The 20,907-nt window shown below is 35.2% G+C and overlaps 1 protein-coding gene across 7 annotated transcripts in view; it reads right to left on the bottom strand.

Moving 5' to 3' along the window:
• The window catches only part of KNDC1 (kinase non-catalytic C-lobe domain containing 1), a 68,305-nt gene that overhangs the window by 25,409 nt on the left and 21,989 nt on the right, over positions 1–20,907 (bottom strand). For 4 of the 7 annotated variants that reach the window (XR_008577930.1, XM_054832555.1, XM_054832556.1 and 1 more), the window contains exons 4-11: positions 18,003–18,149; positions 15,810–15,927; positions 14,435–15,456; positions 6,294–6,408; positions 3,116–3,187; positions 2,952–3,013; positions 559–717; positions 139–216 (exon numbers count right to left, since the gene is read on the bottom strand). Coding sequence is in view for 4 of the 7 variants with exons in the window: in XM_054832555.1 (XP_054688530.1) it covers positions 139–216; positions 559–717; positions 2,952–3,013; positions 3,116–3,187; positions 6,294–6,408; positions 14,435–15,456; positions 15,810–15,927; positions 18,003–18,149 (1,773 nt within the window). In the remaining 3 variants the exon portion in view is untranslated. Of the gene's footprint in view, positions 1–138; positions 217–558; positions 718–2,951; positions 3,014–3,115; positions 3,188–6,293; positions 6,409–14,434; positions 15,457–15,809; positions 15,928–18,002; positions 18,150–20,907 lie in introns of those variants that run through there. The other 3 variants (XR_008577931.1, XM_054832557.1, XR_008577932.1) reach the window with 3 other exon arrangements.

The raw sequence follows: 20,907 nt of genomic DNA, 5'->3' as shown, positions 1-20,907 counted from the left end.
AACCCAACCAACCAAAAAAAAAATTACCCAAAAGAGAGAACAAGTCTAACTATATTTGCAGGGAAAAAAATCTTACTGGAATACAATTTACAAAATTAATTGAAAAAAGTAGAGAATTAAAAAAGGTGGCACTCTTACCTTAAAGACAGATTTAGTCAACAATGCCAAAATATTTTTGCTGTTTATACCTTGCTCAAGTAAATAATGATTGCATGTCTAAAAAGAAAATAAATTATAATTTTCAGTCAGTAAGTAAGTTTTCAGTCAAGTGAGGTATTCTTGGACAAGGACAAAGTCAAGATAAATAGTCAATTAGAAGTTTAGGAGGTCTTATGAACATATTCTGAGTACCTTATTGACAATTTCAATATAAATTAAAAACACACCCCTCTGCGTCCCTAGGGAGGTAACTTTAAAAACAACCCCCAAGTGACTGCTTATCATTTAATTAGATATCAGTCTATTACCAAAAATAAATTAATATTTTGATATTCAAATCACTAAAATGAGACTTCAGACACAACTAAATTTCACATAAAATTGCATAATTCTAATAACCTTAATTGCATCAGCTAGAGAAGGTCTTTCTTCAGGGTTTTTTCTTGCCATATCCAGAAGAAGTTTTTTTAATGTTCTTGGCAATGCCAGTTTGCGACTCGGTGGAATGTTGTATTTTGCAGCCATCCACAGAACTGCAGCAACACCATAAATGCAGACCTATTGGTATAATGTAAGAGACAGGAAAAATGTAAACAGACCAAAAAAAGCTTCCACTTCAAAACCAGCTCCAGCAAATTATCCAGAAATTCCCCTCATTCCCACCAAAAAAAAAAAAAAAAAAAAAAAAAAAAAAAAAAGACTAGTGCTTCCAAAGTACAGATCACATTTGGCTTTTGAAGATGCTGATGAAAATCCCAGCCCATGTAAAAAACCGTTATGCATGCAGGACCAACAATAGTAGCTAATTTTCTACTGTTGGAGCAACAGACATAATTTGTCTTATCCTTTGCCTAGGAAAATTATTCAGGAAAAAAGTGTTTTTAGAACCATTTTGAAGAATTCCTTTCTCAGGTAAAAACTTAGATTGTTGCAAGCCTTAGTTCTACCATAAAACCTGGCCAGCCACAATTTCCTTAAAAAAGGTGATGATAATTCAGCAAGTAAATGGTGCACAGTAATTACAAGCTAGTCTGTACGAGTCATATTTTACAGAGAAGATTACACCTATCAGAAGAATGAGGTACTGTATATTTATTTTAGCAATTATTTTGCTACCTGCAGCTAGACCAATTGAAGTTGCCATGATGAGGGACCTTGAGAAGTACTTGATCTTCACAAGCTTTCTTGTTTTATTTGAAGAATTACAATTTTCAGACAGAGCCAGATTTAGTCTACTTAATGCTTAGTTTACATATGTTAGCATGTGCTACAAATGCAATTTTGACAAAGTTAAAGCACCATGCTTCTTCACATTGCCTTTGAAAGATATTAATGTCTCAAGGAACAGAAACCTAAGCACAGTACTAAATTGTGTGGTCCTATAAAACAATGTTTTTTAGCACTCTAGCAATGAATACAATGTAACAACAAAGTTCACTATAAAGAAAATAACCTGTGAACCATTTGAATGGTTGAACAAAAGCTACTAATAGGTACAAAAATATTTGAAATAGGAGAAAGCAGCTCCACCAAAACAAAAAAAAATTTCTTCCCCTTAGGCTCAGAATTCCAAGAGGTCAATGGGATCACAATTTTAACCTAATTTTATTTATTTATTTAGGAAAAACTTGCCATACAATCCAGCATATCCTTCAAAAAAGTTCCTTTTACTAAGGTAGCACAGTTATTGTGAATGGCACTACACAGTCTTGATTCCCATACCATAATTCTAACTAAATGTTCATAACAACCAGACAGTTATACAAATATCAGGAAAACAAACAAACAAACAAAAAAACCCAGATCACCTTTTTCTATATATAAAGTTGTAGAAAAACAAGGAAAAAAGATTACTTCAGATTTTCTGAAGAAAAAGAATAAAGCATAAAGACTGTGGGATTATTAACTTCTACTGTCTGGTGAAACTGCTGTATTATATTTCAGGGTTAGTTTAAGCTTCTGAAGCCTTTGAAAAACCTGCACATTGGATCAAAGCAGTTTAAGAAGCAAGATCAACTTTAAAGAAGCTATATAAACATTTTCTAGTTACAGATAATTTTACAGAAAGTCAAACTCCGTCTTTAGTAGATTTTTAATGAAGAACTTTTTTTTCTGATTCAAGACTACAATGCCTAATTTTAAAGCAGTCATGGGGCACAAGGTACATATTAGCTAAAGTCTTTTCCTGTTATATAATAGAAAGGTACCGTAAATTCTGTTTTCCTAACACTTAAGATCACTGCAGTACAGTCTGCAATTCAGTTGCAAGGGAGACAAATACTCACCTACTATTTATTAACATTTTTACCATCTTTGGTCTGACTGGTCCTTACAGCTTATATCTAGAGTTTTACTATTCCCATAGTAAAAATATGCTGATAGTAATATTTTTATCCAGTCTTCCAAGTGAGATTAATGTTTGGGCTTTAGCCTAGGCAGTTTAAAATACTGATCTTACTGTGACCTCCAGAACAGGAAAACATGACTTCAAAGTCATGACTTACTGCTAACAAACTAAAAATAATTAAGCCTTATGGAAAACTGTTGAATAACAGATTTTTGGCAGTTACTCCAACAATTTTGGAAGGCAAAATTATTCTTCAGAAGCAACTAATTTTATGGGGGATCAATATATATAAAAAAATAAAAATGACAGATAACCAAGAAATACTGGGAGAAATGAGAAATATTATCAGAATCTTAGAAGAGTTTAGCTTGCTTCTTCAAGCAGCAGAGGGATACAACTGTCCTTTGATAAAATGCATAGCAACCTACATAACCTGCCACATTACCTTCTCAGTATCCACATCCTCTTCTTCAATTTCAGGAGCTAAATAAAATATATCACAAGATTCTAAATGAGAAAAGAAACCAGAAACAAAAGGTAAGATATTTGCTTTCTTCTCCATTCCCTTCCAAAAGAAATAAAAGCAGAGCATGCGATGTTTCAGTTTACCTTCAGCTTTTGGAGCGGCAAAGAGGATACTTCCATGGCTGTCAAGCAGCACGGAGTCCAAACATAAGACCACTGCAAAACAAGCCACAAAAGAGCAAGGCATAATAAATATCTGTTCTTGTACCTACCTGACACTATTAAAAATAAATTAAATAATTTAAAAAATAATTTGCAATGTCAGCAATTGCCCTATGATAAATGATGCTTTAAATAACACTAATGCTGGAACAGACACCACCCAATAAAGACAGTAGGTGCATTTGCTTTGCACCCAAAGCAATTCCTGCAGAACAAAGAGAAGAAAGTAAAACAAAATGGGATCACAATAAATAAAAGGGCTTAGAATACTGGAATTTTATTCTCTTTATATCCAGCATTGAAAAGGAAGGTCACGAAAAAACCAAAAGAAATACGACAGCTAGATGTACTCAAGTCTTTTCACAAGGTACCAATAAAAGATAGTAAATTTATTCTAAGCATTTAATCTCTCCTCCAAACCCACCAAAATGCAGGGTCATTATCTGGAGACAACTGAGACATGTGGCCAGATCCAGAACTCCTCTAGGTGGGTTAGGATATAGAGTGCAGTTTTGCACAAATAGTTACAATCACACACACTCTCCCACTGGAGAAGTGTTATGTAGATTGGTATTTGCAAGATAGGATCCTGAAATTTTCCACAGTTAAGAAAGAAATAACTGACTTCTAAATCTGTTTTAAATGATCTGAAGTCTTCAGGAACTTAACATTAAGGTCTTGAGATCATGTTACATAAATTCAATGATGAAAATCTTGTGGTAAGACTGCTATCTGTTTGATATCTTCAAAATACACTGTAATTTAACATTTCAATGTAATAAGCCAATTGGCTAACAATGAGTCCTGCCTTTCCAGACTACCATCAAATACACTGTTTTCTTATTAAAACCAGAGTACTAGGAGAATAGATTCTCATATTAAAATACATGAGGTTAAAATGTTAACTTTTTAATTATTAAATAAAATATTAAAGAGGTCTAAAACAACTAGTATTTTATTATTAAATAATAAATTGAAGAGGTCTAAGATAGAAAAATAAAGAAAAAAGCAAATCATCCTTTTGCTTTTGTAGTCACCTGTACAAAACACATCTAAAGCCATTAAATTGTTCACTATGCTTAACGTAAATAAAGGCTTCCCTGCTACCTTCAATAATATTTAAGCTGGAACTGAACTATGTGATTTGAAAAGCAAAGCTTTCCTGAACAGGAACCTTTACTACTTATTTCTGCAGAGACAGCTCCCCTGACAACTCTTCATGCTCGCTATCTTTGCTTCTCAAGAGTTAACGCCTCTGGCCCTGAATCTGCAACACAATTCATGCAAACCAGATCTCAACTTGAGAAGTCTCACCTGGGTTCTCTGAAGGCTGTGAGCAACATGTAAGAGGAGAGGAAATAAGTAAAATCTCAATGGAGGGGATGAAAAACTTTTGTAGCAGGACTGAATTAAAAAAAATGCATGAGGAAGCTAGCTTTGAGGTATGTTTTCTTACCCAGATAATGCACGCTTAGGGTAATGAAAAAAGTGTAATCAAGGAAGAATTTGGAGGAAAAGGCTAAGTGAAATAATAATACATAATCCAGCTTGTTCCACATTTCATATATTTATCTATGACTCATCAGCTGCCGATGTTACTCTACTAGTGTTAAAACAAAGGATATTTTAACAAACACTTTAATAAGTTAACATTCAAAAGGAGTGCTGAGAGAACTTTATTTATATGTGTGAGCACTGAAGTAGTAACACCACCGTAAATCATTCTATAATGCACAATTACTCTCAGAACCTGCAGGGATTCCTCCTGCAGAAATATTCTAAATCTGAAAACAATACTCAACTTCAATGTAGCTTTATTTGTCAAATACTGATTTTTAAGTAAGGTGCCTTCCATTTAGTGGCTTGTATATTTATGTTCACTTTCACAGGCTACGTAAGGTTCAGATCACAATTCAATCTTTAGTATTTTGAATACTTATGCATTTTAGGTTTACGGTTGGACTTGATGATCTTAAAGGTTTTGTCCAACCTAAATGATTCTATGATTCTGGGTGCACGTAAACACAGTAACAGAGGTTGGCTAGGCACATTAAATTAGATTCTGAGGCATTATGTGCAGTTATCTGAAACCTTCACAAACATTAAGAACATGCTCTGAGGCTGAAATAATCCCTCTGTCACAAGGTACATCAAATACTTAGTTTTAAGGGTAACATTGCTTAGAGTGCTCAGAAATCTCTGCTTATGGCCAACTTTTTAACAGTTTTATATCATAAAAGATAAAACAGCTGAAGCTGAAAACCAAAGAGATGCAGCAAGTTTCTGTACCTTTCCATTCAATCGTTTATATTCAGTTACAGACTTCAAACTCATCCCTGTCCAAGCCTACAAAAAGCAAGCTTTTTAAATCAAGAAAAATAAAAGCTGGGGCGTGGTGGCGGGAACCTCTGTTGTGTTTATCAGAACTGCTAGAGATTTATTATTAGTATAAGCTAAACAAACATCCAGAACGCCTATGTAAATTTAGGATGGTCTTCTCCCATGTCACATACATCTTCCCGTTCTGTCAAAGGACAGTTCCCCATTGCTCTCAGAAGTTCACTTCTGATAATTCTTCCATAAACTGAAGCATAGGGAATGTGTAAGGAGTAAACAAGACCCTAGGTGCTTTAAACTGCCAAAGGCCTCTATTGTCAAAAATATGTCAGGAATCATTTGTCATAAAGAAATCCAGGCAAGAGAGGAAGTTTTATATTTACACATATATAAAAACATATTTCTCCCTGCTTTCAAGATACAAGACTTTTCTTAAAAGTCACAGTACAGTTTCTCCATACTCAAAATATCTAAACACAAAATTTATTTCACTGTCATAAAAATTTGTTTCTCTTGCAAAAGCCATCAAAACTCAGAATAAAGAGAAAAGAAGTTATTGTACAATACTGTATATGGAAGAAAAGTCCAAATTGAGTAAAAATTCTAAGTCACAATTTAAGAGACTGAAGTTAGAAATATTGCCTATTATTTCTTCTGTACACAAAACGAAAGTTGGGATACTTTGCATCAACAGAATAAGCAAAACATTACTACAGTGAACATAAATAACCAAGCAAATATTTTAAAGTAATTAAGACTCTACCTGGATAATCTATGCAAGTCTGCAGAGTACATAAACACTCATGACATAATGCCCAGAGTTCATAGTCTTTCAGAGGTTTACCATAGCAGGACAACAGGAGTTTTAGAGAGATCCACTGAAAAAAACCAAGAGAGTGGGGATGCAGAGAGTTATTAAAAATTATCACAAACAAAAAATATTTAATGATACAATCAAAAAGTAAAACTTAATATACAATGAACACACCTAAAATCTATTAAGAAAAGGTATTTATTGCACTTCCAGTTGTAAACTAATAATATTTCTCATTGAAAAAGCACTGCAGAGTTAACCATGTAGATGAACCACAAGTTTCTTAATTGCATAACAAAGGTGTAATTCAAGTGAGATTTCAGCAAGAAGAAAAGTGTTTCAGGAAAAGTCAGCTGTTTGGAAGCTCTTTCTTATCACACTAAGGAAAGACACTTTTAGAATGTCAAAGATGACACATAATTATAGGGACAGCACCTAGACTTAAAAACATAAAAATCCAAATGATCACGACCAACAAAAAAAATCCCACATTCAAATCCTGATTTACCCTGACAGTTGCATTACAAGTCTTACCTTAAAGAGTTCATCAACATTTCTTGGTCTTCTGTGAAAGATGTTAACAGTATTGACAGAATTAATGACAGATTTATTTGAAGTCCAATCACGTTGTTCTGTTTTTAATCACTGGCTGTTCAATTTGTAGTAACAGCATTGTTTTTTCTGGTTATCAATTTAGCTTTTGATACCTGGCATAACACCTTAATGTGACAAAGATACTGCTCCATGGAAACTTACTGTTCTTCAGAGAATCCATGTTTTATATTTTGCAATTTTTTTTTTTTTTTTGGTGTGTGAATATAAGGACTTGATACTGATAGTACTGCACAGACTCCTTCCTGATCAAGCTGTGCTAACAGAAGACCTTATCACTACTAGTGGCTCTTGACACCAGCTACACTTTATGATCTCCGTTCATGTACCAAAGGAACAGTAAAAAATTCACTGTAGGCAGAAATCTCTGGGTTAGAGCAGACCTATCCAAGTTTTGAAAACAGCACAGCACATTTTCTGTTGCATACGCAGCCTAAGATAGTAAACTATCTTTAAATATCAACTTTAGGTCATGTTGGGGAAAAGAACTACCAGAAGCAACTCAGGATTAACTCTGGAAAAAACATCAAACTAAAACTGGAGCACAGGAGACAGAAACAAAAACTAAAATGTCTGAACTGTTTTGTTGTTTTTACAGACAACTTTATATCCCAATCAACATTTGCAAAATCTAAACAGACTAAAGGTCTCTCACACACAAAATGATAGTACATCATTAGGTTTAATAAATCAGTCTCTGCACTGTCATTTATTGCAGTCATTTTTTCACGATCCTGGTGATGAAACAACCTTCAGTGAGGCACTACTTGGATTTTATCATAAAATGTGTAATGAACAGACTACTGTATTAACTTTCACCAAGATCAACAAACAGAAATAGCTTCCCTGCAATCTATGGGGAGGAGAAAGAGAACCACATTAATTTCTGTAGCTGAAACTTTGTTGATAAATTTTTACCAGAAGATCTTCTCTCAAGGAAGGTAATACTATGGGCTTGTACTAAATATTCCTTGAAGGTGAACCAGATAAGTTATTAATTTTTAACAAGATGTGCTATCAAACACACCTTTGGATTTACTTAAAATGTTTTATTTTCTGCCTACCTCCAACACACATAAAAATGAATTTGTTGCTTTTATTCTTCTATCTTCCATTGTGGCACATCGCAAAAATTAGTAACTTCAGCACGGACAGATTTGAAGCCAGGTAATAAGGTTGACCTCCATTCTCAAATCTTGCTATCACCAGCACCCTGAGTGCAAAATTCTTACATCAATGTGTTCCTTTGTTATGTCTAGAAAAGTAAGCTCCTGAACTGTCTGATAAAAAGACATCAATTACACAGCAGGAAGGAAGAGGTCAGATAGTCAAAAGAATGAATTAATCTAGAGAACATTTAAAACAGAGCTTCATACTGTTGATGGATTACTATCCCTGATCAGTGCTGTGTTCCCCCCTCCATAGCATCCTGGTTCTCACATGCCTCAAACGTCTTTGCTCACAGACACTTTAAGGACAGAAGCAGCCAAATCTTCACATTCACCCTGCACAGCTGACATGAGTGGAGAGAAATCAAAAAAGAAATTCCACAGACGACTAGAACATTAAGAAAGTTTCAGGATTTGGGAATATTTTTGTAATAAGTACACACCACTGCCACATGTTTCACTGTAAGAGAATCCCTTCTCTTGAAGTTTATGTCCCTAGAGGCCTGAAAAGCTGCAGTGGAGAAAGATGGACTTCCTCTATCGTATATACAAATCACCTCTCGCTTCAGGAGAAGATGATGAATGGCTAGCAAGGGGAAGAAGAATCTCTCACTAAACTAGGGACTGAAGTTAGTTGTTACAGCAGAAAGGTATTTGTCATCACTTCTGCGAAATCCAAGCTCTCCAGAGGAAGAAAGAAATGACAAAGAGATTTAAGCACAGTAGGAAAGTAGGAATAAACCCTAAGAGCAGCAGCAAATTTTATGATAAAAGTGTCAATGATAGATAACAAAACAGGGGATGAAAAGGCACCAGAAACTGAAATTCTGTTTCAGAAGAAAAAAGGATGTAGGAAAAGCAAATCTTATCAGAATTGAGAATCACTGCCATCCACAGGATAGCCAAATTAACCTGAGTCAGGAAAAAAAGGATGCAGTCTGGTTACAGATTGGTGAACTTCATTTAAAGGTATGCCCTCATTGTTTCTCTCTGGCAAGCATCCTAAAGAAAGATTAAACGTCAAATATTAATATTACTAGCTAGTATTCATATGTTAATTATTCTCCTGTGATACTAATAACTGACTGCATTACTATTGTCTCTTACTATAATTCAAGTCTCTCTGCACTTTGACCATATCAAAATATTATTTTCCTGAAAAAAATACCCAAGAAGGTCATTCTTCTAGTACCCTAATTATTCCAAACATTCACCTTCCTATACCAGAAGGAGAGAATTCTGGAAGACTTCATCTGAAGCCTGAGGGTTCAGACCTGCTGCGGACTTGCCCTTTAACATCTGGTAGAAGTTATCCAATATAGCAAAGTACATGATAAGACATGTTTCATCATCATCACGCGTTCACATCTGTGATGAAAAACACATGCAGTCTGGTTAAAATAGTTTCCAAATGAAAAACAATACACTTCTCAACCTAAGGTTATGAGGCAATTTTTATTTAAGCCTCAAAGCAGGTATTTAATGCAATACACTTTCAAATTCCACTGAATCTGGTAAACATTTAAGTGCGAATTCCCTTATTTAGGCGTCTCAGGTTTGGTTGTTTTGGTTTTTAACATGCAAGCCTCTGATTCATGGCTATTACTATTTCCTACAACTTTAAAAACCCACTCGGCCACCAAGGAAAAAAAAAAATAATCTGAAGTGCTGGAAAACATATGATTCAAATTTTTAGTCAAACTGCCTGTACCATGTGTTGTTGCTTAACTATCTATTCAGACAGGCAAACTCAAGACAACTGTTCAGCATCCATGAGGTCTCAAGTCCACTTCATTCAAAGCATTAACATTATTTTAATACTGATATAAAACATATACATTAATATATTAGCACCAGTGAAATTCCACCAAAGAGCAAACAAAATTTTAATCCAGTGCCTCTTCCAGAAATTTTTTCTTCATGTTCTAAACCAGACCTTTTCATAACAGAAATTATACAACCCAGTTTTTAAAATAAGGAAATGTTTTTCTCAGCACAGAAATTTTGACAGAAAATTTGAAAAAGCCACATGACTGATTATTGCCTATAGCTACATACTGGTGACATTTTGTTTTATGCCAAAAAGATTGCATTTTAAACCTTGCTTGTTGAAAAAGTGATGTTTTTTTCTTCAATGCTGCACAGATCATTTAACGGATCTTTTATTTCATTGTTAGTACCAAATTGTAAAACCAAACTTTTCAAAGCATTCAGACTATGCCAACGTACTAGATTTTTATGAACATAATGCTGGCATATTTTAAACAGCCAGACTAAGTGAAATTTTCATTTTTCTTCTCTTAATGAGTACTATTCTGGGAATGGACAACTTTTCTTTCCTTCAAGTTTTATTTCCCCAGTGTTCAAGTGTCATTCTCTACCTACATGGCTTTTCACTTCTCTCATGCTTGACTGGGTATGAATGACCAACAGAAAAGAAATGTGTATATGCCAGGTTCCTGTTAACCCTTCCCATGTAAAGGTTACAGCATTTGATTCACAGAGAAACATTTAAAAGCATTAGAGATGAGACATACCTGATTGGAATGAAATTGGTTAGAGAAATAAAAGATCCCCACTCAAACTTGAAGTGAAAAATATTTATTTATGGCATGCAAAACTATAAAAAATACTAGGAAAACCCTCACAAGATACATTGCAGTAGCCAGACAAAAGCAAGCAAGTATTTTTAGTAATGCTTACTAGCAGTAAAGCACACAACATTAAGAAGCAGTGTTGGGGTATTAGAAAAATACTGTCCACTGGAGAAGTATTATTGACAGGTAAGAAAAACTGTCTGTTCTCCAGAGTAGACAAGGTTGATCTTCAACCGGATGGGACTGGTGTTGCACTTTATAGAAAGACAAGAAATATTTAGAGATGATAGAGATACTATTCTAAAAGCACTATTTGCTGCAATCATGCTTATCTGTTATAGAAAACTAGTGAGAGAGCAGCACTGTAAATCTTCTGAAGTGTTTTCCATTTAGCCCAGAAGATAGAAACCACATTAGTTGGGGCTTCACACTTTTTGTGCCTTTGCAGTAAATGAACCAAATCAGATTGAAGTTCCAGCTTCTTAAAAAAAAAAAATCAAACATTATTAGGTATTTGGTAAAATTCTGGCACAGAGAGATGAAAGGGAACTTGAAAGTGTACAGAGACATCAGTTGTAACTTTTTCACATAAGGGATAGCACAGTATGGCTTTATTTTTGCAATTGTCAGGAGGTAAGACAGAGGCAAAAACTTATGTTTCAGAAGCCTGAGGAATAAAATCTGTTTTCTAGAAGAGGAAAAAGCAGCTGAAAATATTAAGGCCCCCCCCCCCCAGCTTCTCTAAGACAACTTATAATAGACTCTGCCATGAAGTTCAATGACTGCTGAAAATGAATGACCCTCCTTCAGAAAACAAAGATTATCAGGCTAGAAGCTCAGCATTTCAGGGAACAGTCAGCCATTTCAGAAACCTAGGTGTTGCTCACAGATGCTGATATATTTAAATGCTTTTTTTTCCCCTCCCTACAGCAGTTAAATAATCAAAGAGGGGTTTTTGTTTTGTTTTGTTTTTGCTTTAAGACCAACTTAAGACCAAGGATTTTAACAAGCTCTAAAGAATACTATGTGGCAGAACCTGAACATTTGCTGGAGTTGATTATTAAAAATAGGAAAAGCATAAAGCATGAGTCTACCAAAGATTTCTTCTACTGAAAACACAGCTATAAAACTCTGGTTTCATAGACAACAACCACCCTGCTGTCTTCTTTTCAGATCATATGTATTATGACATTGCTTATTAGGGTAACTGGAATAATAGTTACCTTTTCTAGTTCACTGTGATTGTCCTGTGAATTCAGTGGGAGCAGGATAACCTCATTTCTTCTAAGAGCCTACTTATTCGGAAGAATGAAATTCTGTTCAGGCTGAAAGAACACTATTTAAATTGATGATGAAATATTTGAAAAAAAGAGGATTTCAGAAGAATGGCTGAATAACCTGAAAACATATTTTGGTTTACTTTTCTTTGTGCCAATCTTGAGTGCTGTTGCAGGAAAAGCAACCAGGACTTTTGTTACAGCTTTTAAATCGTGGAAGAATTTTGCGAAACCATAATTCTGAGGAAGATCATTTTCTTGAAAGTATCTTCATGTACCCAGACTTAAACTGTTATCTTGATAATCCAGTAAGGACAGAATATAGGTCTTATTTCAACAGATTTTTTTTCCTCATTAAAGAAGAACTCCTACTAATACACTCAATTTATATTCTTAAGTGATGACAGCTTATTCACCACACCTCTCTAGTTAACACAGAAGCTTAAGTAAGCCCACTTCCATCTCAAGGCAAGCGACTTAAGTGTGGTACCTTTATTTCTTGGAATGAAAGAAAACCCAAAACAAAACAAAAGACCAAATCGAAAAAACCTGCAACAAACCAGGTATAGTGGTTTTATAGTGGTCTGACGGCCTTGTCTTAGCCATCCTCTCCATGACAAATAACATGCAAATTAATTCCTAGGTTTATACAGTTTAGCATTAAAAGAATATGAAACCTCCATTCAGAAAAAAGAGATTTGCACGTAAGATGAAAGACGGTTGTTTCTGTTGCTTGACTACTAAGACATATCTAGAGTTCTGTATAGAAACAAGCTGTCTCACAAGAAGTCAGTGACTGAAATTACTATGATCTTTGTTAGAAATACAGGCACATCTACCAAATCAACCACGTTCATGCAAATCCAGAGTAACAAATGACAAAGGAAAAGCAGAAGACTTTGGAATGAATACAAATCTGATTATTACTTTGCACTCTCTTCTGAATACGTTGCATATTCAACCACCTCTGAAGGTTGCATAGTCCAGAGCAGGAGGGGAAAAAGAGAGAAAAAAAAAAAAGAATGTGTCTACAATAAATAGATCTTTTCCCAGAGTCTGAAGAATGAACCTGTATTAAAAACTAAAGGACTCAATATGCATACAATGAATAACTCCCTCAAAGAGCAAGCCCATGCCATATGGTACTTATCCATATTTACTGTCCTCCTGCACTATGAATTTAGTAGGTGTATGTTACTGAGGGGAGAAGAAACAGGAAAGGGAGCAAAGCAGTTAGAACAGAATCTTCAATGTTGCATTAATTTTTTTTTTTTAGCTATGATGAACCAAAGGATCTCTACACACTTGGCAGTCCTAGGTTACTACTCCAGTGGAGATGTTTAGGCAAGGTGAAGAGCGGGATGGATGCAGATTGAAAATAACCCTAGATGTCACTGTATGGGATGGCTGGAAGACTGGCTATTAGGCAAGGAGAACAAGGCTGCATTGTCAGTAGACAAGTAAGGAAAACAACAACATCTTCATCTAAGCATAATTTCTGGAAATGAAATGTGTGAAGTTTGTGCTGCTCATTTTTACCAAGTCACAGCTAGGCTGGAGAAGCATCAGCCATCCTGCATTTTTAGCCAGCAACTCCCCTATCGCATGGATTGTTAACATCTCTTTGAGTATGGCACAAGAGAAAACCATCTAGTCAGAGACCAAACTTGTCCACACTGAAAACATGTAATTTGAGCAGAGACCACACTACACTATCAACAAATTCCAGTAAACGAATATCAGCTCTCCCTCTTATTATTTGGCTATTCATAAAGATGAAATGCTTGAGACAACATATCCATTGTATTGTGCACATACTTGAATTCTATCATGAAATATACATAACAAACACAGAGGCGGTAATTTAAGAACATAGAACAGATACAGCATATGTACAATTTTCAAAGACTTAAATGCACGTGTAGATTTAAAAAAAAAAAAGTGGAGTCTTTTCACCTCCTGAAGCAGATGGGATATTGCCATTGATTTCAATGAGGTCAGGTTTACAGTCAGGGACTCTGCAATTTTCATAAGCACCTGGGAGGCCCACTGCAAGGTAGTGAACTTTATGCATTGACAGTAACACAAAGAGTTAAAAATCTACATATGCTTTGGTAGTGTTCTCTTACAAATGTAATCTACTATTAAGTATGCTGCTCTAACACACTAGTGAGAATACTCCATTTGTAAAAAAAATATTAAAATGAAAGTTGATTTTGCAATAGCATAAATTTCACTGTAGCACTTTACTTTTAAAGAGGAAAATAGGATCAGCATGTTTCCAATATTAACTCTTAAAGTGTGCAGACTAGGAAAATTTGATTTTCCAGGATGCTAAAGGGGGCTGGGGGGAAGCAATCACACGGTATTTAAGTCATTTCATCTCCGCATAAGTGACTACAGCAACTATATAATGAAGACTTTATTTTTACTACCTGCTCATTACTTTTGATTTCTGACCCTCTGCCTCCACAAAGATTATCTTCATTATTGTTTGCGCTCATCGCACCGTTGCTTAATTCTGGAGACCTAATTAGGTTTGATCCATATCTGTTCACACTGGGTTTTGTTGTTAACACTGAAGCCATCTTGTTACAATGTGGTAAAGAATTTTCATTTGACCCTTGAAAAGTTTCAGAAGAGTCTTCCAACGCCATGTAATTGTCTAGCATTTTTGCTCCAGCAATTGATCGATCTGGGCCTTTTAGCATACCAGCTGTATTTGGCATTTCAGAGGTAGCATCAGAACAGTCTTCTTTGTGATCAGATGAAGCAAAACCTATCTTTTTACCATTAATAAGTGACATATGTTCTTCTAGATTCATGCCAGACACCTGTGTGCATACACACGGAGCTTCTAAATGAAGATCATTAACCTGGTGATTCTTTGGTTCTATTTTTGGTGGACTACTAATAGCAAGTGAATTAAGATTTCCCTTTGAAAAAGCAACCTCATTATTATTGTCTAGAGGTAGTGACTCTTGTGTTAGCAAGTGATTTTTCCTAGCTAGTGGTCCACTGTTGGTTACAGAAGTAAAAAAGTTATTTGTATCTGCAAGTTCAAGTGGTAGCTTTGGAAAGGTTTTAATTTTTCTCAAAGAACCTTTCTTAAAATTGCCATCTCTCTCCAGGTCAATAACACATGATTTTATATCCAAAGCAACACTAGCAAAACTGTCAGTATACACTGCATGTTTGTACTCTTCTTCACTCTTTGTAGCTTGAGTTGTAAGTTGAGAATGTTGAGTTTTCTCATTATCCAGATCAATTTGCATTTCTTTTAAACCACTTTCTCTGCCAGTCACCATAGTAACTACAGAAGAGTCCTTATGACAGGTAGCTGTCACATCTTCCACTGCAGACGAATCACCTGCTATGTTGTTTTTCTCATTTGAATATAATTTAGATCCCAAACTTCTCTGACACATTCTTCCCTTCCACATGTTATCACAGACATCTAGGTGCAAAAAACAGATGCTTATATTAAATGTGTATCCAAACCTTCTCATCTTTCCTAATCAATCTTTATATTGCTTTTTCTGCCATTGCTGTTGCATATCTTCAGTATGTTACGCAAATGAATTATTTCAGGACAAGTCACTTTTAATCATAAAGGACACTCTGGATATAATAATGATGTTCATTAAGAGTTGTATGTCCCCTGCTCCCCACCCCACAAATATTTAATAATGACTTTTTGATATCTAGAAAGGAACCTATAAACAGGAAAGTACAAAAACATAGCATTTTAAAAATCGTTAGATACATCAAGAAATCTAAAGTTTTGGACTAAATACACTTCAAGGTTACCTTGAGAAGCACCAAATGATTCAATTGAAAGAACTCTTCTTCCAACAGCAGACAGGCTTCGACAAATACTACTTGATGAAGCAATCTTCAGTTTTTCTTCACATAATGACAAAATGCTCTAGAGAAAATTAGTGTTAAATACTTATTTAATAATGAATAGATTTGTGAATTTTGACTAAAGCGAATCATGTTAACTCACACAGTACATCTGAATTTATATGGTGCTACATTGGAGGTCTCTGCTGCACTGTTCATTATACTGTTTCTATTATGTGGATGAATTAATTTCTTATTTTTACCATGGGCTATCATGAAATTATTTAATACAGTTCGAGTTCTAGCCTACAGTTAGGACACTAAGAAAAACTGATAAAAATAATCTTAAGTGTTATCCTTTATTAATAACATACTGAAAACATAAAGAGCTAGAGTACGGGTTATTTTTTAAACAGCCAGCAACTCTCTTCAATTGAGTGACATATGCAGGATAATGAATATTTTTATTACTGAAGTTACATAAAAGTAAACCCTGAATCTTTTAAAAACTGCAAAATACAAATATCTAGAAAGCACTATTCCCAATTAGAGAAAGCAATCATTATCAGATCACAAGAAGAAACAGTATTACACATCTCTAATCTGTAGCCTGAGCATCACTTGATGGCATTAGCACTGGTCTCACACACAATTAACTACAGACATTCACACATTTAAAAACCTGTCACCGTGGGCAGGAAGTAGAAGAGAGCTGCCTCTCCAAATGCATCCCACTGTTTTCTCAGTAACTGTTCCCAGAGAAACACTGATGAGACCTCATACAGCTCTGAGGAGCTGCTCCTACTTCCCCATTAACCTGCTCAACTGCTCTTCTGCTATTGTGAGTGGAAAGAAGAAAATGGCTCTGTTGGTTCACATATCAGATTGAGGAACAACTGGAAAAAAAGTTAGACAGGTATCCAGCTGTGCTGGAGTCTAGTGAAAAGCCTAGAAATGTCTATGGGTTTTCCCTCCATATAGCTCCCCCGATTCCTTTCCACCCAAGAAAGGGCCTAGCGGAAAAGGAACAGAAAACAGAACATAGCTGGAAAGCAACCTTCATATATTACCCTAGACCAGCCTTGACACAGTCTATTTTTGGGCTGATATAAGTAGTCAGTAATAGCTTTCAGGGACTACAGACCAATTGGAAATGATAGGGAGTGCTATACAAACCCTTTCCTGACTATGATTGAGAATAAATGAGTAGAAATACAGGAGCTGATCAGGTAGGCTCTATGCCAGGAATGGTCTCCTGCCTGGGCAGTCCTCAAACAGAGAGCCAATATTATTTACTTTATAAAAATGAATCTATTCATTCTTCGGCTGCAGTAGTCTTTCTGCAAAGTATTGATTATAGGTGCTATAACATTTAGCATGTACATTATCAGCTCAGGGAAAAACAAACCCAAACAAAAAAGTAGAAAGCATTATTCTGAAGTAGAAGAACTGAATGCAAGAAAAGTCACATTTGGACAATTGTTATTTTCTGGCTACAGTCTGAAAGTCTGCAAAAACAATGCGTTAAAGCTAAACTTCCACACATCAATGTCAAATAACACTGTATTAGGTAACCAACACGTAGAATGTAAATTCTTTGAAAACATGATCTTGAAAAAATCCTACATATCTTCAAATTCTTTCTAAAAATTAAAGGTAAAATAAGAGGCTAAATGGAATAAAATAGAAAAACAATTAAGATTTCTGATAAAACACTACTACACATTTATATATTTACAGAAAAAATAGTTAGTAGTAATGCTGTAAACAACACTGCTTTGAACATGCCAAGAAACACAGGTTTCCTGGGGCATTGTCCCTCCCTCCCCTCCTTAAACACAATCCAAACATCATTTGAGACACCATACAAATTTCACAGCATAACAAGTGGGAAGAAACAGTTAATGAGACAATTTAGATCCACAAGTGTATTCACCCAACCTTCTTAAAAATCAAATCACTCTAAAACATTTACATCTGCTTTTCAGGTTGTATCTTTCTTCCTACTCTAATGGAGGAGAATTTCTGCTGAGTCTCAAACACCTCAGCTTTCTTGCAAAATCTGAGCATATTACACCTCTCTATTAATGAGCACATATACAGAAATATTTTTGTCACTTTTTTTTTTAAACAGAAAATTATGTAGGACTGTTTTACCTCAATATCTGGCCTATTTTCAGGATTCTCTTCTTGCATTTGTTCCAGTAGAGTATGCAGATCTTGCCCAAATTCTGATTCTGTCTCAGGTTCTACTATATATTCTATTGCTGCTTTCAATGTTGCACCCAAAGAATAGATGTGTGCCTGCATGAAGTTTAAAAAAAGGCATTAAACATGCTACTGATTCTCTCTCTCCTGCCAAAAACCCTGAGATCACAAGGGATACAGCTTACATTGTTTTCATTTTTAACTTACAAGGTAACAGTTTACTGGAATAGTGGTTTAATTTAGACAGGAGAAACAAAACAGGCTTCAGTCCTGCTTTGTGGGATATGCTTTTCACAAACAAAAAGAAATAACCCTGTGGAGTCCAGCTAGAACCTTTTTTCTTTCTCACCAATAATCAGTATTACAATTGTTCATTGGTTACAGTTAAATATAAAACTCAGCCCCCTGTGTGTGTGTGCAAGTAATATTTAAGTTAGAAGCATGCTGGGAGATTGAAGTGACATTCCTCTTAGCAGGGAAAAAAATAATCAGTTTGACAAAAAACTTTATATATAGTAGCATTTTATAAGTGCTATCAAGCATGAAGAAAGCGAGCAGAAACAATAGAGCATAATATCATTTGTCTCTGGAGACACTTATGAAAGAATTTTAAGAAATACTCCACATTTGCCACCTCTGCTTCTCAAAGCCCACAACCTTGTGATGAGCTCCAATAAAAGTGGAGCTGAGCCAACAACTTTCTTAAATCTAGTGCATTAGCACTAGATGTACCATACAACACAGGCACCTCTTAATCTTAGAAGTTTTCTGCTTCTTAAAAAAACCCACAAAAAACCAAGAAAACAAAACCAACCTTTTCAGATCTGCTTTAATAGTAATGGCAATTTATCCATGGTGGCTTGTATTTTATTTTTATGTTCCATTCAGAGAACACAATTCAGTAAAATTTATAACCAAGATTATAAATGCAAGTTTGTGTAAACATTTCAAAGGCAATACAGTACAGCCAGGAATTCAAGTGTACTGACCACTGCCCTATCAGGTTTACAAATATACACATAAATAAAAGAATGAGCAGATTTGTACAATAAATCTGGTTTTACTAATGCATTTACTATATGCTTTACTATTTTTCACCCTAGAAAGAAGACTGACTTTAAGGCCAAAATTAATTTCCTCCCTCCATGCCCCCCTCCCCCACAATTTTCTCATTAAGGTGTATTATTATCTCCAAACTATATGAACAGGACATGACTTGCTCTGCAGGTATGCATATATATTTACTTTCTAGTGAGGCAGGGCACCTCCATGAAGGTGATTGCAACACTACCTCATTAGGAAGCTGTGTCTGTGAGCATGCAGCTTGGACAGTTCCACTTCTCCCCCCTCCTCCATGCCCCCCCAAACAAAGACAGCATAAACCAGTACTGATTGCTGGATCTAAAGTCACATCAAGACTAGGACAAAGGTCAGAAAAACAAACCATATGTGATCTGATCTAAAAAGAAAAGATCAAAAAATTTTTTTGCAAAGCAGTAATTTCAGTCTCAAGTTCTTCACTATTACACAACTTCACCATTAAGCAGAAGAGGTAACTGAACACTTTGTTTTTCTTTTGAGAATCTCAGAGGACCTCAGACAGGAATTGTTACGATTTTTATTTTGATTTAGCAGAAGAATCAATGCTGTTCATCTGTTCCAAGAGTAAGGGTTACTTCCCCTCTGCACCCCCCGCCCCTTCACCACATTAAGGTACTATAACCCACTTAGTGGCAGCAGCTCTACTGAACTACACTGGTCACAGACTAGCATGATTTTTTTTAATTTTTATTTTTTGCTAAAATAAACCAGACCATATTGGCAAAAGGATATGAAACTATGAAGCCTGAGCAAATAACCCACTAACAAGGCGATAAGAAGATAGTTATTTCTTCATACTTCCTGAAGTTACCACTACCCCCACCCATACTTGTTTCAGCTGCAGAAAATGAACTCCGCCCTGGACTAACAGAGCTACTCACAAAGGACATACAACTCCTATTAATAAATGTTTAGAGGATGATGGTCTTACAGTCCGCACAATTTAACTTGCTATAAAACTAGCTAGGTATAAGTTAACACCTTTCTAAGCCTGCCTGAGACTGAAGGCCAGTAACTGCCCAGAAAAAAAGTAATCTTGAAATATACTCAAGTATAAATTTATCCTTCCCAAATATCCAAGAATTTAAGCTGGTCATAAGGTTGCATTTTTTTCTGCAGACTGTTTCATAAGCTTTTGAACAGTGAAGAGGAAGTGCAGAACATAGAACATATTCCTTTACTTTGACATTAAATACTCCGTTTCAGTGAGCTATGTCATACTGCATTTCTCAATGGACAGTATAACAGAAAACTCAATGTAAAGTTAGAAAAGAACAAGGAAACAAAAGCAAGTTGTTAAATATATAATATAGCTCTATTTAAAAAACTTCTTGTATAAATGTAACATTGTACTGTGGTAATTTAACATACTCAATACTACTAAGTTATTTCATATATTTGATACAAACTGCAACAAGTGACATCACCTCTGTTCCATGAATCAACTTTATTAAAGAAATTAATTACTCCTCTAAGAACTGGAGGAAAAAAATAATGATGTACAAGTTACGGATGTACACTACGCAGACCAAGCAATGTCAGAATACCAGATGAAATAATGCCATATAGTGGGGGACACCTTGAATTCAGAAGGTACTTCTGAACAGAATAGCCAATTTCAGCCTCCCTATACCACTCCTAACGTCAGGAATGGGTAGAAGAATTGGTTTATTAGGAAGATTTGCTTTTAGACTCTAACATTGACTATAAAACTGACACCAAGCTTCACTGATGATACTTTAAAGATAAGATA

This window comes from Grus americana, chromosome 7, assembly GCF_028858705.1.
Source record: "Grus americana isolate bGruAme1 chromosome 7, bGruAme1.mat, whole genome shotgun sequence".
Classification (NCBI taxonomy): domain Eukaryota; kingdom Metazoa; phylum Chordata; class Aves; order Gruiformes; family Gruidae; genus Grus; species Grus americana.
Note: the sequence above shows the minus strand (reverse complement) of the source record. Positions and strands in the feature narration are given on the sequence as shown.